General features: G+C 40.8%; 1 protein-coding gene and 1 long non-coding RNA gene across 3 annotated transcripts; one reads left to right on the top strand and one right to left on the bottom strand.

Annotated features, from left to right (window-relative positions):
- Positions 1 to 910: 910 nt before the first annotated feature.
- On the bottom strand, positions 911 to 9,221 carry LOC136687359 (uncharacterized). Of its 2 annotated transcripts, XM_066661758.1 has the most exons (8): positions 9,100 to 9,221; positions 2,660 to 8,351; positions 2,509 to 2,568; positions 2,074 to 2,184; positions 1,869 to 1,967; positions 1,710 to 1,754; positions 1,515 to 1,595; positions 911 to 1,228 (listed from the first exon to the last, which is right to left on the bottom strand). In XM_066661758.1, the coding sequence occupies exons 4-8, from the start codon at positions 2,134 to 2,136 to the stop codon at positions 1,103 to 1,105; spliced, it is 414 nt and encodes a 137-aa protein (XP_066517855.1). In that variant the 5' UTR covers positions 2,137 to 2,184; positions 2,509 to 2,568; positions 2,660 to 8,351; positions 9,100 to 9,221; the 3' UTR covers positions 911 to 1,102. The 2 variants fall into 2 exon arrangements, with proteins under 2 accessions (XP_066517855.1, XP_066517854.1); XM_066661757.1 differs by having other exon boundaries at positions 2,509 to 8,351.
- Positions 9,222 to 12,630: 3,409 nt separating this feature from the next.
- Positions 12,631 to 22,191, top strand: LOC136687370 (uncharacterized). The gene is made up of 5 exons (XR_010800445.1): positions 12,631 to 12,742; positions 16,754 to 16,876; positions 19,913 to 20,026; positions 20,903 to 21,016; positions 22,055 to 22,191. It is a non-coding gene; the product is annotated as an uncharacterized lncRNA (long non-coding RNA).
- Positions 22,192 to 22,260: the final 69 nt, after the last annotated feature.

Consider the following 22,260-nt stretch of genomic DNA (forward strand, 5'->3'; position numbering starts at 1 on the left):
ATAAATCTCATAACTAACGTTCACTCTCGCCGTCTCTCTCTCTCGGGCACGAGCTCACAAACAGCTGCTGCTAGAGGTTTGGTACATTGTTGTCCCCCATCTTCCTCGCTTAATCCACACATTCATCTCTCAGGGTTGTTGAAGTTAGATAATGGAGGTGTTTTATCATCTGAGCTGTGAGCTGCAGTTTTCTTAGTTAAATGAACAATACCTTAGTATGACAACAATGTTCCACTGAGCTGTAACAGGGAGAATAGAGCCTCTGTGGCTGCTACACTGGGTCCTCTGCTGGTTTACTGTACTAAGAAACTTCTGAATCACAGGGTGGAGGACTCTCCTGAGAAATGCGTAACGCTTTACGGCACAAATCTCCTACGAGAAGAGTCTAGCTCGGTATTCCTGGTATAGAAGTTATATGGCAGAGAGAGTGATATATATATATTTAAACATAAGGCCTTAAATGCAGTAGAGACTATACATTTTACTCCTCCCTTAGTCCCTTGAACGTGCAAATGTAGACCAGATTCCTATTTGGAAAGGTTAAGAATCATATAGATCAGGGTCATACTCAAGAGCTGGCAGAGAGAAAATAGAGAGAAAATGGGAAGAGACAAGAGCGCGCTGAACACTGCTGACACCTCTCTCACGGGATCCTTAAGAACCAGTAAGACACTGTTTCTGTAAATAAAGATGTATTCACACCTTTAACCGTGTCTGCAGAGATACTTTTCCATCACCTGTCTTCACAATACAGCAAATAGATTATATATATATATATATATATATATATATATATATATATATATATATATATATATATAGAGAGAGAGAGAGAGAGAGAGAGAGAGAGAATGAACGGTCATACAAGTGTTCATACTGGACTGGATTTACACAGTAGAATACATCCCAATCTGTGTTTCACTGTCTGCAGTTTGTACAAATACAGTTAAATGCATAGATATATCATCATTGTACACTTGCTTACATCTACATTGTATATATTTGTAAAGCCAAAGTCTCAGGTTTAAAATGTATTTGTAAATTGTTGAATCTGCGTTTGTGGATCAAGTCACTCAGCTACATACAGACTTTGTAACCGATATTACCGATCAGGCTGAGGCTGAGGGTCTGGGTCAGGGCGGGTCACCTCTGTGCCCGAGCTGGTTCTGAAGGACCACGCCTCCTGTCCGATGAAGAGGGACTGACACGTGCGGAGCACCTCCGTCACCTGGACAACAACAACACACTCAGTACTTGGGAACAGCGCAGTGCAGTGGTTTTTCAAAAGGCATTCTACAAAGCTCAGGTCCAGGAAAGAGGGCCCTAATATGAAATAAATAAACACTGATTATGAATAAGTTCTTAAGATAAAACACTGAGTATATTGTTACAAACAGAATGAATAGCTGCTTTCTCTGTTTATTTACAACTTTTAAACTGTCCCCGACTCTTTTGGAAGTGAGGTTTGTACAAGAGCAGGTGTGTTAGTGTTTACTAGAACACGCTGAACCCACCTCAACACCTCCAGATGTTTTACAGCTGTGTTCCTCGGTAAACGCGCAGGACGCCACTCGCGTCAGGAGACCGTCAACTCGCTAAAAAAGAAACAACAGCAACAGCTCAGCTCCTTACACCAGCTTCACAGCGTGAGTCGAGCTCCATCAAAAGACCAGGCTGAAGTGAACATAGACACGTCTGAGAGATCTCACCTGGGCAAGGGTGACCCTCGCGGTGAATGCGGTCCAAACAGGGCACTGTAAGAGAAGTTCCGGTCGTCATATGGATGATATAAACTACGACTAGTGAAATGAATGAGAGAAAATGAAAGAATGGTGCTGGAGATGAGTGCAGTGGGAGGAGGTCTGGACCTTAGCCGATGGAATGAAAAAATCCTTGGTGTGAATCCACCAGTGATCTGCAAGTGCCCCCCGCGTGAGCTCAACATAGTGGAGCCTGACATGGACCCTCTGGAAGACACACGAACACACACACACAGGCAAATAAGACCCTACAAAGCTACAGATGTGATTAACAACACCAGACAGGAGGTCTTGAACAGATAAAGGTGCACACCTTCTTGTCTGCACGGTGCCACTCTGTGCTGGAGAAATGCAGAGTCCAGAAATTCCTCTGCATTCCTCCATGAAGCCGAACGACCAGCCGCTCCAGAAAGAGCCTGGGACACTGTGGGGGTGGGGGGTGGTGCACATTAGAATGAACCACTACAAACAGGCTCAGAAGTTAAAGAGCTCATATGAACCTCATTCTCTCCATCGGTGACCACTGTTAGCGCCCTTTAGTGGTCCAGATACGCACCGTCCAAATATGAACAGTTAGTATTCACTCCTTTTTGTGGCGTCATACACCAACACATTACCATACATCCACCTATTCAGCCTACAGCAGTTAAGCCCCGCCCATTCACACTGAAGTTAAATGAGGAAACCAATGAGAACAGGGCTCACTTAAATATAAATAATTAACAATGAACCCAGTAGCTTCACTCACACTGTATGTGATCACAGGGCCCGAGGGGACCACAAGGGTCCCACCCTCCTCTGTGCGGAGCTGCAGTAAACAGAGAGTGAGGTAGAGATCAGTGTGTTCGTTATATTGAGTGGAGTTACTCCCAGCAGTGGTAGTGTGTGTGGATAGTGACCTCAGGCTGGTCTCCGGTGACCCGTCCGATGAAGCCGTCGTACAGATGACAGAAGACGTCGGGCTCCACCAGCTGGACAGCATCTCGCAGCCTCTGCTCCGGGTCTGAAACATGTTCCACACCTCACTGAAGCTGGAGCAGTTCCTCTGAGTCTGAGAACCTCTCTAAAGCACATGGACACTCTCTTTTTCACTTTGACCCAGACCTGAACATGACCAGCGTCTCCAGCCATAGACCCTCACTGCAGCCATTTTGAAGCTTTCCGACAGCATTAACGTTGCCATGGAGACCACACGGTAAACATGTTTACATTTAAACACTTAAACAAAAACAAGACCCCTGTAAAATAATATATTCATAATAAAGTTATATTACGAGAATAAAGTCTATTTAAAATTATTTAATAACGTTAATGTTCAAGAATAAAGTGAACATTTTTAGAATAAATAAAAATTTGAGGAAGTTTTATTGTTGAAGCTGCGTTCTCAACAATTCTCAACAGTTGACCTGCTACTGTCATATTTCTCAAGAATGAACGTTAAAAAATGAATAAAACCATAAAGAATGAGCGCGCTGTGTAGAGGATTACACCGTCAGTGCCACTGTAAAGCTGCTTATTTGTAATTATCTGATTAATTTAGACTGTTGCAGAGGTGTTTGCTGATAACTATTTTCTTCATTCTGTGTTGTCTTCAGCAAAAGCGTAGTCTACGAAATAAAGGTACAATACTTTTAATAAACAGACACAAGATGAAGGAGACACATGAAGCTGGAACTGTCCTTTTTCCACTGGAGGAGCAGGGACTGTGTTGTGGACGATGATAAATTGGGCAACATTAGGTTCTGACCAGCTTTAATGGACTCACTAGGTGTGTAACTGTGTCAAATCAAATCAAATCAAATTTATTTATATAGCGCTTTTCACAACTGTTGTTGTCACAAAGCAGCTTCACAGAATTCCAGTAAGACAAAGATTTGACATGAAATGTAAAAACAAATGTAAAACCCTCAAGTGAGCAAGCCAGGGGCGACAGTGGCAAGGAAAAACTCCCCCAGCTGAGGAAGAAACCTTGGGAGGAACCAAGGCTCACAAGGGGTGACCCATCCTCCTCTGGTCAATCTACTGGTGATAATAGTTAATATTCCATGAGAACTTCAGTGTAGGGACAGCTTCAAGGCACTTGGTGGTTGCTGGAGCGTGGGCAGCTGGTCTGAAGCGTGGAGGTCATCGACAGTCATCCGTCAGTGTCCAGACAGACAGGTGGGCAGTTGTTTACTCGGAAAGATGTAAAGGGATGGAATTAGTTTTGAACTGTTTTGTGTTTGTAAAGTAGAAAATATGAAAATTTCCAGAGTGTGGCTAATGACTCCGGCAGATCTGACTATGACAGCTTTAACTAAAAGGAGAGAACCAGGAGGACACACAGACACGGGAGCATCCTGAAACACTGGCATCCCTCCGCTCCACCGTCAACAAACCTGAGTGATCGCGAGAAGCGGCGGGACGACAGCACCAGCGTCTCAGTTTACTATAATTCCCTGTGTCCATGGACCCCCCCGGATCTGCCGCCTTTATCTATGGGGGAGCATTAGCTACCAAAAGATAAACTAAACAAATGTGTTTTTAGCCTAGATTTGAAGATTGCGACTGTGTCTGAGTCCCGAACATTTTCTGGAAGATCATTCCAGAGTCTGGGGGCTTTATAAGAAAAGGCTCTTCCCCCAGCTGAGGCCTTCTGAATTCTGGGAACAATTAAAAATCCAGTATTCTGTGATCTGAGTGAACGTGGAGGCTCATAATAGGAAATTGTATCTTGAAGATATTCAGGAGCAAGCCCATTTAGAGCTTTATATGTTAATAACAAAATTTTGTAGTCAATGCGGAATTTAACAGGCAGCCAATGAAGTGATGATAAAACTGGGCTGATATGTTCAAATTTTCTAGTTTTAGTGAGGACCCTAGCTGCAGCATTTTGAACTAGTTGAAGTTTTCTAAATTGCTGCTGGTGCATCCTGACAGTAGTGCGTTACAGTAGTCAAGCCTTGAAGTAATAAAGGCATGTACTAATGTTTCTGCGTCCTGAAGGGATAAGGCATTTCTAATCTTAGCAATATTGCGAAGATGTAAAAAAGCTGTCCTAGTGATACTACCTTTGTGTTGATCAAATGATAAATCCGGGTCAATTATGACACCAAGATTTTTTGCTGCTGAACCAGGTTTAATTGGAGAGTCAGCGAGATTTAAAATTAAATCTGATAATTTATTTCTTGCCACTTTTGGACCCAAAAGCAGGACCTCTGTTTTGTTGCTGTTTAGAAGGAGGAAGTTACGCAACATCCAGCCTTTCACGTCTTTTAAACAGTCCTCTATTTTCTTTAATCTGTGTTTGTCATTGGGCTTGGCTGAAATATACAATTGTGTGTCGTCTGCGTAACAGTGAAAGTCATGGTTTCTTATAACTGTGCCTAGCGGTAACATGTATAATGTAAATAATAATGGTCCTAAAATAGAGCCTTGTGGAATTCCAAATCTTACTTTAGAATAATTTGAATTTAGATTGTTTACTTTTACAAATTGATAACGTTCCGTTAAGTAAGATTTGAACCATAAAGGGGCTGTCCCTGTGATTCCAACCATGTTTTCTAACCTTTCTATGAGAATATTGTGGTCTATTGTATCGAAGGCTGCGCTTAGGTCAAGAAGCACCAACAGGGATACGTGGCCTTGATCAGAGGCAAGAAGAAGATCATTTGTTATCTTGGCTAGAGCTGTCTCTGTACTATGATGTTGCCTGAATCCAGATTGGAATTTTTCATATATATGATTCTTATGTAGATATGAACTAAGTTGTTGGGCCACAGCTCTTTCTAAGATCTTGGACAGAAATGGCAAATTAGAAATAGGCCTGTAATTAGATAGTGTACTAGCATCAAAATTTGGTTTCTTGATCATAGGTTTAATAACTGCTAGTTTAAAAGCTTTGGGTACATGGCCCAGACTAAGGGATGAGTTTACTATAGTTAAAAGAGGATCAATAATAGCTGGTAGTATTTCTTTGAGCAACTTTGTGGGAATTGCATCAAGTGTGCAAGTTGTACAGTTTGCGGAGGTGATAATCTTCTCTAGTTCTAATTGTGGGAGTGGGTAAAAGGTTTCAAGTCTTTCTTTTACAGTTATATTATGTTTTATATCTTTCACATCGGGTGGCAGCCAGGATGGATTTGATCCTGTGGCTTGAGTTTGTTGTCTAATATTCTCAATTTTATTATTAAAAAAGTCCATAAAATCTTTACTGGTGAGAGTTGCTGGAATTAGTTGTTCAGAACCTGCTTGATTTTTTGTAATTCTAGAAAACACACTAAACAATGCTCTCGGATTATTTTTATTATTGGAGATCAGCGAGGCCAGATATGCTGAGCGAGCTTTAGTGAGGGCATTTTTATACTCTATAAGGCTGTCCTTCCAGGCAGAATGGAACACTTCAAGCTTGGTTAATCGCCATTTCCGCTCTAGTTTTCGTAATGTTTGTTTTAAAGTACGGGTCTTATCATTATACCATGGTGCGAGCTTTTTCTGTCTTATACTTTTATGTTTAAGTGGTGCTACCTTTTCTAAAGTAGATCGACAGGTAATCAGTTAGTACATCTAGGTCCATTGGGTCTGATGGAGTTGGAACTGGTGTCGATAGTTCTGGTAGGTTTTCTATAAATTGTAGGGCGGTAGATGGTTTTATTATATGCCTTGTAGAATAGCGAGGGTTCCTACATATATTATGGCTAAAACGTAGCTCATATGAAATTAAGTAATGATCGGAGATTGCTGAGGATTGCGGTAAGATATTAATTTTGTCAATGTTAAGACCTAGTGTCAGAACTAAGTCTAAAGTGTGACTGTAGTAGTGTGTAGGCCCTGTTACATTTTGAGTAATACCAATGGAGTCTAAGATTGAGGTAAATGCCTTTTTTAGTGGGTCACTTTCCTTCTCAAAATGGATATTGAAATCTCCTACAATTATAACTTTATGATTGCACACCACTAGGTTTGTAGCAAAATCGCTGAATTCTTTCAGAAATTCTAAGTAAGGCCCTGGTGGTCTGTAAATGTTGCATAATAAAAATGCGTCCTTTTTTGTGACCGGATTTGTTATAATAGTGGAGAGAACCTCAAAAGAAGAGAAGGTGTCACATTGTTTAAGACTAATTTCTAGGGTATTTTGGTAAATTACACATACTCCACCTCCTTTGCCTGATATTCTTGGGCTATGTGCATAATTATAGCCTAGGGGGGTGGCTTCATTTAGTGGTAAATATTCATTTGGTCTAACCCACGTTTCCATGAGACAGAAAACATTGAATTTATGATCACTTATAATATCATTTACGATGAGTGCTTTTGAGTTTAGTGATCTTATGTTGAGTAACCCAAATTTTAGTTCTGAGGTGTTGCTGCTAGGTGTTGTGTATGATTTAATATTGATTAGGTTGCTGAAACAGGCTGATTTTGTTTTTCTACTTTTACATTTAGTTCGGGGGAAAGACACAGTCTCAATACAGTTGAACCTGGGTGACGCCTTAAGACAGTTCGCAGACGGTCGGTTTAGCCTGTCTGTCTGCGGCCTGGTCCCGGCTCTGGATTGTCAGCAGCTATCTACACTACTCTGCTGACTAACTAAAAGACTATGTGCTATGCTGCAAGAAAGTAAGGCAGCACCCTCCCGCGTGGGGTGGATACCATCCCTACCTATAAGACCAGGCTTGCCCTCAAAACGAAACCAATTGTCTATAAAGCCCACTTGATTTTCGGAACACCACTTGGACATCCAGCAGTTTAACGCCCAAAGTCTGCTGTAAGCTTCGTCGCCACGCCGCATTGGTATGGGGCCAGAGCAGATTACGGCATCGGACATCGTCTGGGCCAGTTTAATCACCTCTGTAATATTACCCTTAGTTACCTCAGACTGCCGCAGACGAATATCATTGGCCCCTACATGAATGACTACCCTCGAATATCTCCTATTAGCTAACAGTCTAAGGTTGCCACTAATATCCGGCGCTCTGGCTCCCGATAAACAGCTAACTGTTACTGCCGGCGCCCCTAAAGGAGTAGCTAATTTCACGTGTCAAACAATAGAGTCTCCTATAACCAGAGCACTCTTAACAGGCTCCTCAGCGGGTGCTTCGCTGAGCAGGGCAAACCTGTTTGACACGCGAATCGGAGGAGCGTGGTGTCCCGGTGGGCTAGCTTTGGCCTCAGCGTTAGCATCAGCCTTAGCTTTCCGGCTATGACGCCGAGACGTCACCCATTCACCCCGCTGTGAGGGCTCTAACGCCGGAGTCGTGGGGGTGCTAACTCTCCCTAAGGCACCCGGAGTTGCTAGCACTGAATCTCGCTGTTTATCCCTTAACAATAATAAGCTCCGGATGCGCACTTCTAACTGGTCCACTTTATCCACCAGAGAGCTAACTAGCTGACACTTAGTACAAACACAACCACTATCTTTATCGCTAGAGGTGGAAAAGGGGGTTAAACTAAACATGCCACACTCTGAGCAGGCAAAACAGCCAGTAGTAGCCATGGAATTGCAGGTACTTACCGCTTTTAGTTGATTTTAGTAACTTACACCAAGAACGTTACTCCAGGGTCCGGTGGCAGTTTTAGTGCCTCTGTAATGAATATTCCTGCGGAGACAATCTAAAAGATAGATCTATGGATGGTTAGTAGGTTATAAAAACAGATATAAATATAGAAATAACAGTGGAAACGAGTAAACAGGAAAACCCGAGCGATCAAAACAGCTTCCAAACGGGTACAGAAACAGCCAAACGGGTTGCCAGATCCTTGAAGTTATCCTTTTTACAAAACTCGGGGTCACAAATCCCCTCAGTGTCGTATCATCATCACCACTTAGGGCGCCCTCTTGTGGACGATATGAGGTATTGTCTGATCTCATCTTCACCGGTTCAGGCTTAATTCTGTCCACAAAAGCCCCGTTAGGTTTTATCTATTGTTTAATGTGGTAATTGATAAATAAAGACAACAGCGGGTCAGTTGGATTTTACTGAACACTTTGAGAATGAGGTGTGATTTTGGCCGCGGCTCTGTGCCGCACAACAGGAGCCCACTGTCCCACCTCCAGCTGAATGTGCCGCGACAAACTCGCTCAGTTCACAACGAAATGGAGTCCCACCAGATTCACTCCCTCCTCGACACCAACTGTTAATGTTTCAGTGGTAAACAGTGGGTGTAGTGTGTAAATAAGGAATGGAGAGATCAGACTAGTGTCCTAATGCACAGCCTGAGTCATGTCTGTCTGAAAATGATTGTTAAACTGAGGGAACGGATTAAGTCTCTAAACGATATTTTTCCACCATAAGACTTTCGGGAGCGACTGGGAACATATTTTAGAATAAACTCAAACTTAAGATAATCTCTTACTCACCACGCCACAGTAAACGTGCCTTTATTTCCTGAGTAACGGTAACGCACTGTTCTGGAGCTCCTAGCGCCCAGGCAATGGTAAGTTTTGACGTAAAGTCTTCGTGAATTCAACGTTGAGGGCGTTCCTTCTTAGATTCAGTGCAGCTGTGGACCAATGAGCGGCTGCCGGCTGTGAGCGGGGTCCTATTCCCCGGTGGAGGGGTGCGCTGCTGGACGCCGCTCTCCACAGGGATTCGCTCACAGCTCTGAGGGGGCGGGTCAGAGGTGATTGACACCTCTGTAAACCAATAGCAGAGATGCAGATGAAGACAAAGAGAGTCGATGTGCCGAGATCACTCACTCTCTCTGGGTCTGGGAGAGAGAGGGAGCGCCTGGGAACATATTTTAGAATAAACTTAAATTGACTTGTTTTATCGCAGAACAACCAAATAAAACCTTTATGTTTGGTGACAGACTATTTTAAACGTTTGGTCACTTTGAGGTACATATTGTCTATTTTCAGAAAATACCGACAACTGCATCTGTGTAAGAATGAGTGTTTTAAAATAAGAGCGGTATTTCCAACGAGGGCCACAGGGGGGCAGTGTGAGCCCGCAGCGCTTTACCTCCTCTCCCTCCTTTAATGATTTTACTGGTAGTTTTATGGAGAGAGATTAGTCTCAAAATACTTTACAAATGCGTAAATGTTAATCCACAGATGTGGCGGTCACACCCTGTTACTGAAGAAGAATATTCTGTTGTGTTTCACTGCAACAACAAGCTGAATGTATGAGAGTAAAGACTATAAGAGAATGTAAACACAAAAGATCCTCAGTGATTTCTCTGGTAAAAAAGAAAGAAAAAGACCCAATGTTCCCATGACTAACTCCACAGATATTAAGAGCTTTATTTATATAATCAGTTTATATAATCATGTACCAACAGTGTTTTAAGAGAAGAATATTCTTTTCTATTGTGTGTCTTCATGTGATTTTAATGCTGTTTTAATCTATGAAATTAGTCACTTGATAAACCACAGTGTAAATAAATATTAATCGTTTTAACACAAACTCAGAAAAGAAATCAGTGTCTCACTGTTAACAGCAGCAGTGTTTAATAATTCTTCAGTTTAATTCTTGCTGTAATTACAGACTTTTATTAATATTTATTTATTGTTGGGATTAAAACCATGAGCCTGAAGCTAAACGTGACACAGGGGGTGTTTCTACAGCTGTAGTGGCTATGACTCCAGAAGTAGAGGGTGAGGAGGAAGAGGCTGTCGAGTAAAAAGCTCTGTGCCTGGTTCACCTTGAAGAACAAAGCCTTATTTAAAAAACCCAACAGTTTCCACTGAGTAAAGTTCCTTGTCGTTCTGATGACGTAGAATCCCTAAATTCTTGAGATCATTAAAGTAACGTTTAGTTTAAATCAGTGTTGGAGCCAGAAACAGACCCTGGGCAAAAGTGTGTGGACACAATCATTCTTCCTAAAATAATAAACAAATGCTAATTTTAGCACATGGTCAAGGTTTTTATCACGGGGCGAGTGTTTAACACGAGCAGGACACGAGTAATTATTTAAACACAATGCAGCATTAAATGAACATTGCTCTGAAATGTATTTGATCTAGAAGCTGTTACACGCTGAATATTTAATTGTGTATTAATTTGACGTAAAGTACTTCACTTGATTTTTAATTTTCAGAGAAATCCCACAGTTTTCAGTCGAGTTGAATCTGAAGAATATCACTCACTTTATGAGGTATTTATGCAGAACACTGGCTCAGAGAAAGAGTGATTCACACATATATATTTACATTATGAACGCATATAATATCACCTTCTCTTTGATCTTTCTGCTGCAGTAAATTCTCCTCGAGTGGTTTTTCACCAGTTCACAGGCTTCATCCACTTTCATCAGCACAAAGACCTGAGGTGTGTCCACTACACAATCACACAGGAGATTACACACATGTAACAAAGCTCAGCAATAAATCATTAATAAATGAGGGGATTCTATATAAATAACACTTTAAATTTCACTTTAAAACTTTACAAACGTTACCTTTTTTCAGGAAAAACAGCTGAAACCTGGACTCGTTTCACCACGGCACTTTCAGTCTTTCAGCATCTGAGATGAATCTGGGCTCAGAACCTGGTGCTGTTTATGAACAGAAATGTTATATGGCTCTCTCCTTTCAGAAATGTTTCAGGGTGCGTTTCTTGATGCAGTGGCTGACTGTGTTCAGTTTCATCTCTGTTTCTGACTCAGAAACATGTGCCCCCTGATTCTCCCTCTGTTCCGGGGGCAGGTGGGGGGCATAAGGCACAGTTGGAGAAGCACTGGTATAAAGCACCCACACATGAGCCTAAGGTCACCATGTCCAGTGCCGAGCAGAGTGTAAAATCTCCCAGCACTGGGCGGTGAATCAGTGGAACTGTGCTCTCTGGAGTGATGAAGCTCCGTCTGATGATACCTCTGTGATGAGCTGGAGATTCATCTCAGCACCGACCCTCACTAACATCGCTGAATACAATCAAACCCTCAGAGCAATGTTGCAGCACAGAGTTTAAAGCCTTCCTAGAACATAGAAGACTGTTTCTGCAGCAAAGTATCAACAAACCCACTGTTAATGCCCTTCATTTCAGAAAAGCACTGGAGGAGCAGGTGTCACATTTGGCCTGGAATGATGGCATTGACTCAGGGTGAGGCTGGATACTTCACCTCAGCCACAGCTCCACTGTGTATGAGCCACATGTCAACATTTGGTCCACGCCTGACTCACACAACACACACCATAACCCAAGTCAAGCCCAGCTCCTGAGAGTCGGCCCACGCCTGGCCACACAACACGAGCTGTAACTCAAGCCAGGCCTGGGTCGTGACGTTTGGCCCAGGTCCAGCTCACACCACACTTGTGCCAGTGCCGTTACTGAACCGTAAATGAATCCCAAAACTGACACAGATTCGGCCCAAATGTGTCTGCTGTCTGGGTCTGTGCTAGGTCTGGAGTTTTATTTAGGCTCCGCAGTGAGTTTGTGTCAGAAAGGACAGGCTGTGTGTGTAACTGAGTGAGAGTTTAAGTCTTGTGCTGATGTGTGGACACCTGGGTTTCAGCTTCATGAAGGATACAAGAGGTTTTAAACTGAGAAAAGCAGAACACTCAGTTACACTACATTACACTGTGTTTGGACACTGACACACATATTAAATATAGAAGAGTCTCTCTCTCTCTCTCTCTCTCTCTCTCTCTCTCTCTCTCATTCACAGTGTATATCCAGAACTGTGGAACAGGATTATGTTTCAGTCCAGTACATTCATATATTGTGTGTTGATTATTCCTTTATTAAACAGAAAGTGAACACATCCTCCAAAGAGAACACACTTCTGTGAACTTTACTGAGCCACCACTGTTTATTTACTGGATTTAACACAATGGGTTAAAAATATAAAATATTACAGAGTCCGAACACTTTGATGTATACTGATGTTCAAGTTTGGGATTTTACGCTCTTCTGACCACTAGATGGCGATAAACACTAGGTGATGATCAGGTGAGATCAGGTGGTTCCACAGGTGAAAAACAAGAACGAGGAAACAAACTAAATCGAAAGTAACTCTGAGCTGAAGAAGATTTCAGAGGAAGACGGTTTGGATTTCACTCGGTAGGTGTTTAATCGTTAACATTATTTTTCTGTGGAAAATGGTGTCATTGTTTACATTAGAAATGTGTGTTTATCTGCCATTCCTTCTCTTAATTATGCTTTTCAGGTGTAATTACGGTAAGATATATATTTAAAAATCATTAGAAACAGGAGCAGTGTGAGTTATCGTTTTGTTTTGGAGTACTCATATCTGACTGAAACTAATAAAACAGCTGTTCGGTTTAGTGGTAGCTCTTCTGGACTAGAAACAGACTTCTACACAGGGACAAGGCCCCAGTCACGTCACAATGTCCTTTGATTACAGTAGCGCGAGGGCGCGTAGTCAGGGAAACGGTGGAGTAAAGCTCTGGTTTTAAATGTTTGAAAACACAACCAGATATTTCATTTACTAATTTATTAATCATTTACATGTTTTGTTTAAACATTATTTATTGTTTTTTATTTCGCACTTTTTGTCTGTGCTTCAGGTGAGGAAACAGGAGTGACGCCATTTTGACATTTGTTTACAAATACCTAAACACGGCTGAATATCTGGCAACAAACAGGTTAATTCTTATCAGAATAAAACACCCTGGAACTGCTGCAGAGAAATAGAGATACACCTGGGAGTTTAAAAGGTTAACTGCTGTTAAATCTCTCATTAACTCCATGTTTTTCATTTAAGAATAACAAAGTCAAATAATAAATGGAGTCTAGGATTAAATCAACAACTACCACAACTTAGTTTTAATAATATAAAACACAAGTACACAGTAATATTGCTCCTAACACACAGACAAACACTTTCAAAACAAAAGAAAAAAAAGTCTCCTCTTACAATAAGTTCTATGATGATGGAATTAAAGTGCAGTTATATATCCCTACATAGTTATTACAAGCGTGAAATTCCTACTATGCTAGAGCAGTAGATAGATGCTCAAATGAACTTTTAACAGACACTAGGCTACACTTTCATTAAAAAAAAGAATTGTAAAAAAAAAAACATTTCTCTCAGTGCACTCCCCCACATCTTTGTCAGCTGCAACACCTGTGACTTCTGCCCAAACAAATGTGTATATAATGTTATTTTTAAAAGCTGAGGTTTTTTCTGCATTTTGGCCTTCCATCCACACGAGCATGGCGTTTTAGATCACTGAAAATGGAGGTTTAAAAAACATTTTCCAATGTGGAGATTGCTTTAAAATTGTCATATAAAAAGGGACATTGTTACTGTTCTCATGCAGATGAAAGAAAACTGAGGTATTCACAGAGGTTTTCTGAGGCACTGATGTCACACAGTGAGACTGTCTCTGGTTTAAATGCAAATACCTCCTCTCTCCCTCTATAGTGAAGTTCATTAGTCATTAAACTACTATATACATGCAGCTAGCACTGATTTTAGATTCCTACATATCAGTAAATATAAATGATGCTGTATTATTAATTTATAATGCAGTATTAAGACCTAGATTCAGTAATTTAATGACATGTGGAGTGCACTACACAGAGTATGGAGTGATCTGGGTTTAAACCTCAGGGTTTCTCTCATGTGTCGTGGTATTTTGATGCCTCTCTATAAGAGGTACTATGCCCCCCTACTGGACTGACATCATAATGCAGCTGCTTTCATATTTGTTTGGATGGATATATTTTCAAAAACAAAAGAGGAAAATTTACATTTTTAAACATAAAGGGATCTGTGAGTACAGAGCCTTAGACATCACACACACTACAGGTATCACACACAAACTCAGACAGACTCACAAACAGAATCTGACACCTCACACAGACTCGCAGACAAATCACACACTGCACACGCAGCATCAGACCCATCACACAGACCCTGTTAATTACCACCACTGAAACACTCAAAACATTAGAGTCTAATCATACATCCCCTAACTCCATCTTGTTTTTCTTGCGTACAGAGAGTGTGTTTTTAATCCAGCATCTCATCATGCAGCAGGCGCCCAACACACAAAGAGACAGTTGGTAAAGTGCAGATCCTTTTTTAAAAACATAACACATTCACATAGATATGGATCGTGCTAGTAATAATTAAAAAGACTAAAAACTAAATGTACAAAAGACAGTTAGTGGTAAACCACTAACATTAACCTCCTCAATTTTAACATCAGTATTTTTAATTTAGCTTTGTAGACATTGGAAATACATACATCTAGTGCATACAAAATCATTTGTAGTGCACAGAGATATATCTGACCACATACTACAATCTTTATTTTGTAACTGGAGTTGTTTAGTTTTGTAGCGCTTTGTGCTAACGATCTGTACTAGACTCTGGCCCTCGATCACTTTCCCACCCGTTTACAGCACTGTTAGATTATGTGGTGGATCAGATTTACTTGTGCATTTATTAAAAGATGATAATCAGTGTTTTTACCTCAGCTGTGAGTGGTTTTAATGTTATGGTTGATCGGTTTATAACATACCAAATAAATAAACTTTCTCTTTGTTTCTCACTCACTTTACACAAATATAACGTTACACACAATAATCATCATCTTTGTGTTCCTGTGTCTCTCTGGGAGAAATCATGTCATTAGCTCTGTTTATAATTGTTATGTAGCAGTAGTAGCATTCACTGGACTGACATATGTTATGTTTTTCTGCCACTGTCTTGAAAGTAAATGATGTTTCACATGCCACATGTGGAAATATATCACTCGTAACCCCCTTCTCAGGACATTAGCAGGATTTGATGGACAATTAATGCTGATTATGATAATGTGTATAACATTTATTGATGATTTTACTGGGGAAATACATTTTTACAGATTTTGAAGCGTTACATGTATTTTAGTTTTTTTATGTATTCATTCATTCATTCATTCATTCATTGTCTGTAACTGCCTATCCAATTCAGGGTCGCGGTGGGTCCAGAGCCTACCCGGAATCACTGGGTGCAAGGCAGGAACACACCCTGGAGGTGGCGCCAGTCCTTCACAGGGCAACAAACATTCACACTCACACACACACACACACACTCACACCTATGGACCCTTTTGAGTCCCCAATCCACCTATGAACACACACTTGGCTTGTGGGAGGAAACCGGAGCACCCGGAGGAAACCTGCGCAGACACAGGGAGAACACACCACATTCCTCACAGACAGTCACCCGGAGGAAACCCACGCAGACACAGGGAGAACACACCACACTCCTCGCAGACAGTCACCCAGAGGAAACCCACGTACACACAGGGAGAACACACCACACTCCTCACAGACAGTCACCCGGAGGAAACCCACGTAGACAAAGGGAGAACGCGCCACACTCCTCACAGACAGTCACCCGGAGGAAACCCACGCAGACACAGGGAGAACACGCCACACTCCTCACAGACAGTCACCCGGAGGAAACCCACACAGACACAGGGAGAACACACCACACTCCTCACAGACAGTCACCCGGAGGAAACCCACGTAGACACAGGGAGAACACACCACACTCCTCACAGACAGTCACCCGGAGGAAACCCACGTAGACAAAGGGAGAACACACCACACTCCTCACAGACAGTCACCCGGAGGAAACCCACGCAGACACAGGGAGAACACACCACACTCCTCAAAGACAGTCACCCGGAGGAAACCCACGCAGACACGGAGAACACACCATATTCCTCACAGACAGTCACCCGGAAGAAACCCACGCGGACACAGGGAGAACACACCACACTCCTCACAGACAGTCACCCGGAGGAAACCCACACGGACACAGGGAGAACACACCACACTCCTCACAGACAGTCACGAGGAGGAAACCCACACAGACACAGGGAGAACACACCACACTCCTCACAGACAGTCGCCCAGAGCAGGACTTGAACCCACAACCTCCAGGTCCTTGAAAATGTGACAGAGACAATACCTGCTGCACCACCGTGCCGCCTTGTTTTTATGTATTATTTTAAAAACATAATTTTGTGTTTTTTATGTATTATGCCTTATAGATTGATGTTGATATTAATATTGTTGTCATCAATTTTAATATAACTTGTGTTTCAGAGGAATGGTTTCATAGAGCAGAAAGCAGTGTGTTCAGGGTCCAGCAGTGTCTGTGAAGAGGGAAAACTTCATGATGGAGCTGCATCCTAAAACAGACGTCAGCGGCGGAACACCTGACTCCACGTTAGTTACCATCTAACGATAATTTAAACAAGGGTCAAGTTATTTTATCACAAATAGTAGCAAACTTTATCTATAAAAGCTGTAATTACTTTTACATTTCCTATAAAGTGCAAATCACATGAAGTGAAGAATCAAATTTCTTTGCAGTCACCAAATGAACCAGGTTATTATTCACAGAGTCATCCCACCTTACAGGAACAGCCATGTGTAAAACAGATCTCTGTGTCTCTGATAGGATCTCTAAAATATCCAGACCACTGGGTACTGTGAGTAAGACTGGCCTGTGTGATCATACAGACTACATTTTTAAAGCAAATGCACAAATATAAATAGGGCTTATGACCTGAAACACTTAGCAGACTGAACACTTTCACTCACTATTTAATCTGTTAGAATGAGTGACCTGCAGCAGTCTCAGGAAATTCTACACATATATAATATTTTGTGTCTTATAAAAACATGGTTCACAGTGGTCTTTGCTCTAACTTCACAAAGATAAAATAAAATTATGGTCATCATATAATCCCTTTAATCTACCACCTAGTATTGTGTTTAAACAGCATTTGATAAACACAGACAATGTACAGCTCAGTCAGCTTAGACTCTGCTGTCATCAGTTTTCACTCCTGTATCATGTAAATGAAACAGAACAAATATTTAAGAGTCAAGTTCTGTGCCTATGTTCCATGTGATGTGAGAAACTCATTTCTGAATTGGAGTCACTGTCACTACTCATTCACATGAAGTTGTGTCATGCTTGTTGTAGTGGAAATAGTTATGCACACGTTGCGGTGGCATAAGCACTACATAGCGGAGTCAATGATAATTAATTATTATTCTATTAATAATTAATTATTTAATTCATTTGGTTAAACTCCATGTTTGGGAATCATTAACTAATATGTAGTGTCTTTAACTGTCCAATTTTAGCTTAGACGAGTAGGTTATCTTCACATATTATACAGCAGAATTAGCTAGAATTAACTATTATTAATGAATTATGCTCATTGTCCCGCCGTGGGTTCTTGACTCTGAAATGGAATCTGAACTAGAAATTATAATTCCATACAAGAAAGGTGCACACACAAACAAATAACCAAGGATTGGTTTTATCACACAAATTGTTTATTAATAATAATATCAAATAATGAATATTGATTATACATTCATATAATGAAATGGATTACAGCGATACATGAGGGAACAGGGAGATTAATATATGAGGGAACTTCTCTATGATAATTACCCTAAATTCTAGAAAACGCTATTGTTGATCCCAGCAAGCATTCACCACTAACCTCATGAGCAATGAAAGAAATGAGGCCATGTGACCTTCTGTATCTGTGGAGATGGACTGGAGATAGCTGGGAGTGTGTCGCTGACACGTGGTGCTTTCCAGCATGACTTCCTGGAGAATTGCAGACGCGGGCCTGGTAGTTTGCAGCCGCGGACGTTCCTTTTCTACCGAGATTTTCAGATACGGCGACCCCTCCTTTGGAGCTGGCGTTCAGAAGTTCTCCGTCGTCGCTGATCCGCTGCCTTGTGAGACATGTCCAGGCCGATCTCTCCTGATCAAGTCTCTCCTCATCTCAGAAGGTCATTCTGAGGGTGGCCGTCTTCTTCGTCGTTGGTCCGGAAGCTGTGTCGTCCTTTTGAGGGTCAGAGGTCTAAGGTTTCCTTCATGCTCTGGGTGTGGCGTTGAATTTTTGCTAGAGTTAAACTATAGCTTTTCTTAATCTATAGTTTTCTAGAAGAGATAAAAATTACAATAGAACTCTTGTTCTGGACCACACTTGAGGGGCCCAAGGCAGCCACAAGTCTGATGCCTGCAGAGTCATTTCAAAACCTAAGTCATTGAACCTAAGCCTTGAAAAAGGCTAAAACAGAAAAAGTGTGAAGTGAAGTGAAGCGAAGAAGCCCCAAGTGTCTGAAGCTTTAAAGTGAAGAGAGAGAAGGGCGGAAGAGAAGCAGGGTGTGTAATTTGGCACCACTGGGTTTTAACCAGAGTTTAGAAGACCCACCTTTAATACTGATAGGATAAGATTGGAGCCTCTCTTGCTCCTGATTGGCTGTTTTCTGTACCTTGGTAGTAACATCACATACAATTTATGACCCTTGACAAGACAAAGGCTTGAAGCCCATCCCTTTTTGAATGAATCTCAGACTTCTGAATCATACTTTTGCAATATAAAAGATTAGATGTTAACACAAAGTAATATCATTAAGAAAACCATGTTCTACATAATTATTAACCAACTACACACACAGTATGTGGTTCTACATAAATTCATATAAAACAAAAATTACTTTAGACACATGTAAATTAATCCCACCCATTTTGATTGTCCAAATTGAATTAATTTCAAACAGTTGTGCCCATATGTGACTTCAAATTGTTTTAAACCAGTGGGAATTAATGATTAATTCTATAGTTAAAGACGTTCTTCATTAAGCAGTTTTACACAGAGCATAAACTGATCCTTAGGAGTGTCTCCCAACAGATTCTTTTCTTGACCCCGTGGGTCTGGGTCATAAAAAAAAAATGTCTTTGGGGAGTGGTTTACGAGCCTGCTCTGTGTTATCTGAAAGTCCCATCTGGGTTTGTGTGGCTTGGGGATGTCTCTGAAAACCAGCTAAAATTTGGGTATTTAAAATCACATCTCAGAAAGTCAAAATTTCTTATTAGAAATTAATACACATTCATCATATCACACTACACTGTCTTACCACTTAGTGTCACTCGCTCTCATACACAGTTAATGACTTTCAGTGGCTTTGTCCCTGCATCAGTAAAAAAAGATTTACATTGTACATTAAACATTTCTATTCCTTCTGAAAATCAATAATCAGTATCTTTTTTCAGGCTTGTGTTAGAAATCTCTCTCTGGACGTCACAAAATCATCAAAAACATTATCAGGAAAAATACTAATCTCAGAACTGCTCCTTTACATTAATTTACCAAAGCTATAACACAAAACAAACTTCACCAAATATCCACACTGAGCTCTTTCTCATTTCTCCACTTTATATTTCAGAGAGCAGACATTCAGAACAGAACCTCCAGAGCCCAGCTGTGTGTCAATGAAGAGTAACTTCTCGATGGTTGAGCCTCTTAATTTCAGTAATGAAAGACACTGTACTGATGTGAGGTGAGACACAAAACCAGCAGCACCTCTTCACCTCTGACTGTGGTCTGCGCTGATGCTTTGTGAAACACAAACTTACTCCATACAGTGGTTGTTACTGAAAAGTGTCATCACGTTCGTATCATTTGTAGAGATGGGGGAATCAACTGAAATCATGTGTGTGCACATTCATATAGAAAGTACTTTTCAAGCTCATCAGGCTTTATTGTCATTTGAATTATATACCAGTACATAGTGAAACGAAGCAACGTTCCTCCAGGACCAGGGTGCAGCACGTGTGCAAAAAATAAAGTACAGTAATTATGAATAGAGAATAGGAGAAAACACTCAGGTCAGAGGCGTTCTCTCTGCACTCAGTTGCTGTGTGTGAACCTCTGAAAAAGTGATCCAAAAGCTCACTGAACAATCGGCGATGACTCGCAAACCAAGAGTGTGAATAGTATTGTGGCTGACAGTGAGTGAGGTTACGAGCTACAATGAATAGAAAACATGTTGCCTGTGTCTCACGATTTGCTAATTTGACACTGTACAGCTCCGTCAATGTAGACTGCTGTGAAAGTCTTTCCTTTTAATTATATAAACAAAGCAGAACATATATGCACTAGGACCCAAGCTCCACTCATGTATTCAATGGGACGTGAGAACCTTGTTTCTGATTGGTAGTTGCTGCCCTAGTCACTGCTCATTTGCATGAAGTTGAGCTGAGCTGAATTGTCATGTTGCAATGTTTCTTCTAGAGAATAAATGCCAGAGTCTGTTTAATTTTTACACTCAACTTGCATAATGTAAATGAATAAAATACAGCATTCAGCATTATTTATCACACTGGGTATCACATTACTACATATTCACACACTGTTTCACCACTTCCTATTTCAGAGAGCAGACGTTCCGAGCAGAACCTCCAGAACCCAGTGGTGTGTCTATGAAGAGCAACTTCTCGACGGATGATCCTCTTAATTTCAGTAAAGATAGACAATGTACTGATGTGAGGTGAGACACATGGTCATTTCAGTTATATACCAGTGTTCGAAGCGCTTTACCTTACTTTGCTAATATACTGTATTCATTTGTGAACAGTGAAACATTTGTGACTTGTGTTTAATTTGTGGATTAACATGTACGCATTTGTCAAATATTTTGAGACTAATCTCTCTCCATACTGTACAGCTCAGTCGTCGTAGACTTTACTGTGATTGGTTTTCCATTTAAATCATATAAATGAAGAACTACCTCATTTCTGATTCGTATTTGCTGCCCTAGTCACTGCTCATTTGCACAGGATGTTTGTATTAATCATATATAAGAGGGTTTTTTTTTACCATTCATGTGAATGACTGGTTAATTACATATACAATATTTACAGTCAAATATCATTTTGTAATTTTTCCCACTAATTTCCAGTCCCTGAACTCATGGTTTTATCAAATGCTTGACAGTGTTTAGAATGTTTAGAAGATTCTAATAGATATGTTCTGCTCAAATTCTGAAATTTTGATTTACCTATAAAATATGCTTTTATTTTACCAGTATAAATCTAATATTTTGTCTAAGAAATGTATTTTGAAAAAACTAAAGGTGCATTATGAATGAGGAATTAAATTTAATTCTCCAGATACCCACTGGTGGGGGGACTACAGATACACACAGGTCACCTTCATTGTATCAGTGACATTTTCCCATTATAGGTTTTCAGAGTGTGTTTATCCATGAGACATTTGTATGGTGTGTGATTATAGATATACCCATTGCATTATTAATTAAATATTTATTATTGAAATTAATAACATTAATAAATACATGTTTAGGGTTTTGAGTGTGAAAATGGTACTAGTGAACTGAACATTAGAAAAGTGGCACTTTGAATAGACATTTACCATCAGTCTGTTTAAAAGTGAAATTAATACTTCCTCTTTTTTGTTGCAGTTAGATTTCATTTATGATTCTGACATTCATCTGACATTAATTTACACTCTTACATTCTCTTTCTCTCTCTCTCTCTCTCTCTCTCTCTCTCTCTCTCTCTCTCAGGGATGTGCTGCTCCAGGATGGTTCCAGGTGTGGAGTGTGTGAGCAGATTCAGACAGATCCAGTCTCTATCACCTGTGGACACACTTTTTGTAGACAGTGCATCAGGATCCTTAGGGACCAGTCGGTCCACTCAGGAGACTTGACTTGTCCCTGCTGCAGAAGGAGGTTTAAAACAGGCTCTGTTCAGTTTCCACACACGGAGGAGT

Source organism: Hoplias malabaricus, chromosome 2, assembly GCF_029633855.1.
Source record: "Hoplias malabaricus isolate fHopMal1 chromosome 2, fHopMal1.hap1, whole genome shotgun sequence".
Taxonomy (NCBI): Eukaryota; Metazoa; Chordata; class Actinopteri; order Characiformes; family Erythrinidae; genus Hoplias; species Hoplias malabaricus.

Bases quoted from the DNA above. Each gene is read 5' to 3' on its own strand.
- LOC136687359 (XM_066661757.1), bottom strand. From the start codon at position 2,772: ATGTTTCAGACCCGGAGCAGAGGCTGCGAGATGCTGTCCAGCTGGTGG. The intron at 2,185-2,508 runs GTGAGTGAAGCT...CCACCCCCACAG, and splicing joins GCCCTGTGATCACATACAGT to TGTCCCAGGCTCTTTCTGGA. The intron at 1,229-1,514 runs GTGGGTTCAGCG...GTTGTTGTCCAG, and splicing joins AAACATCTGGAGGTGTTGAG to GTGACGGAGGTGCTCCGCAC.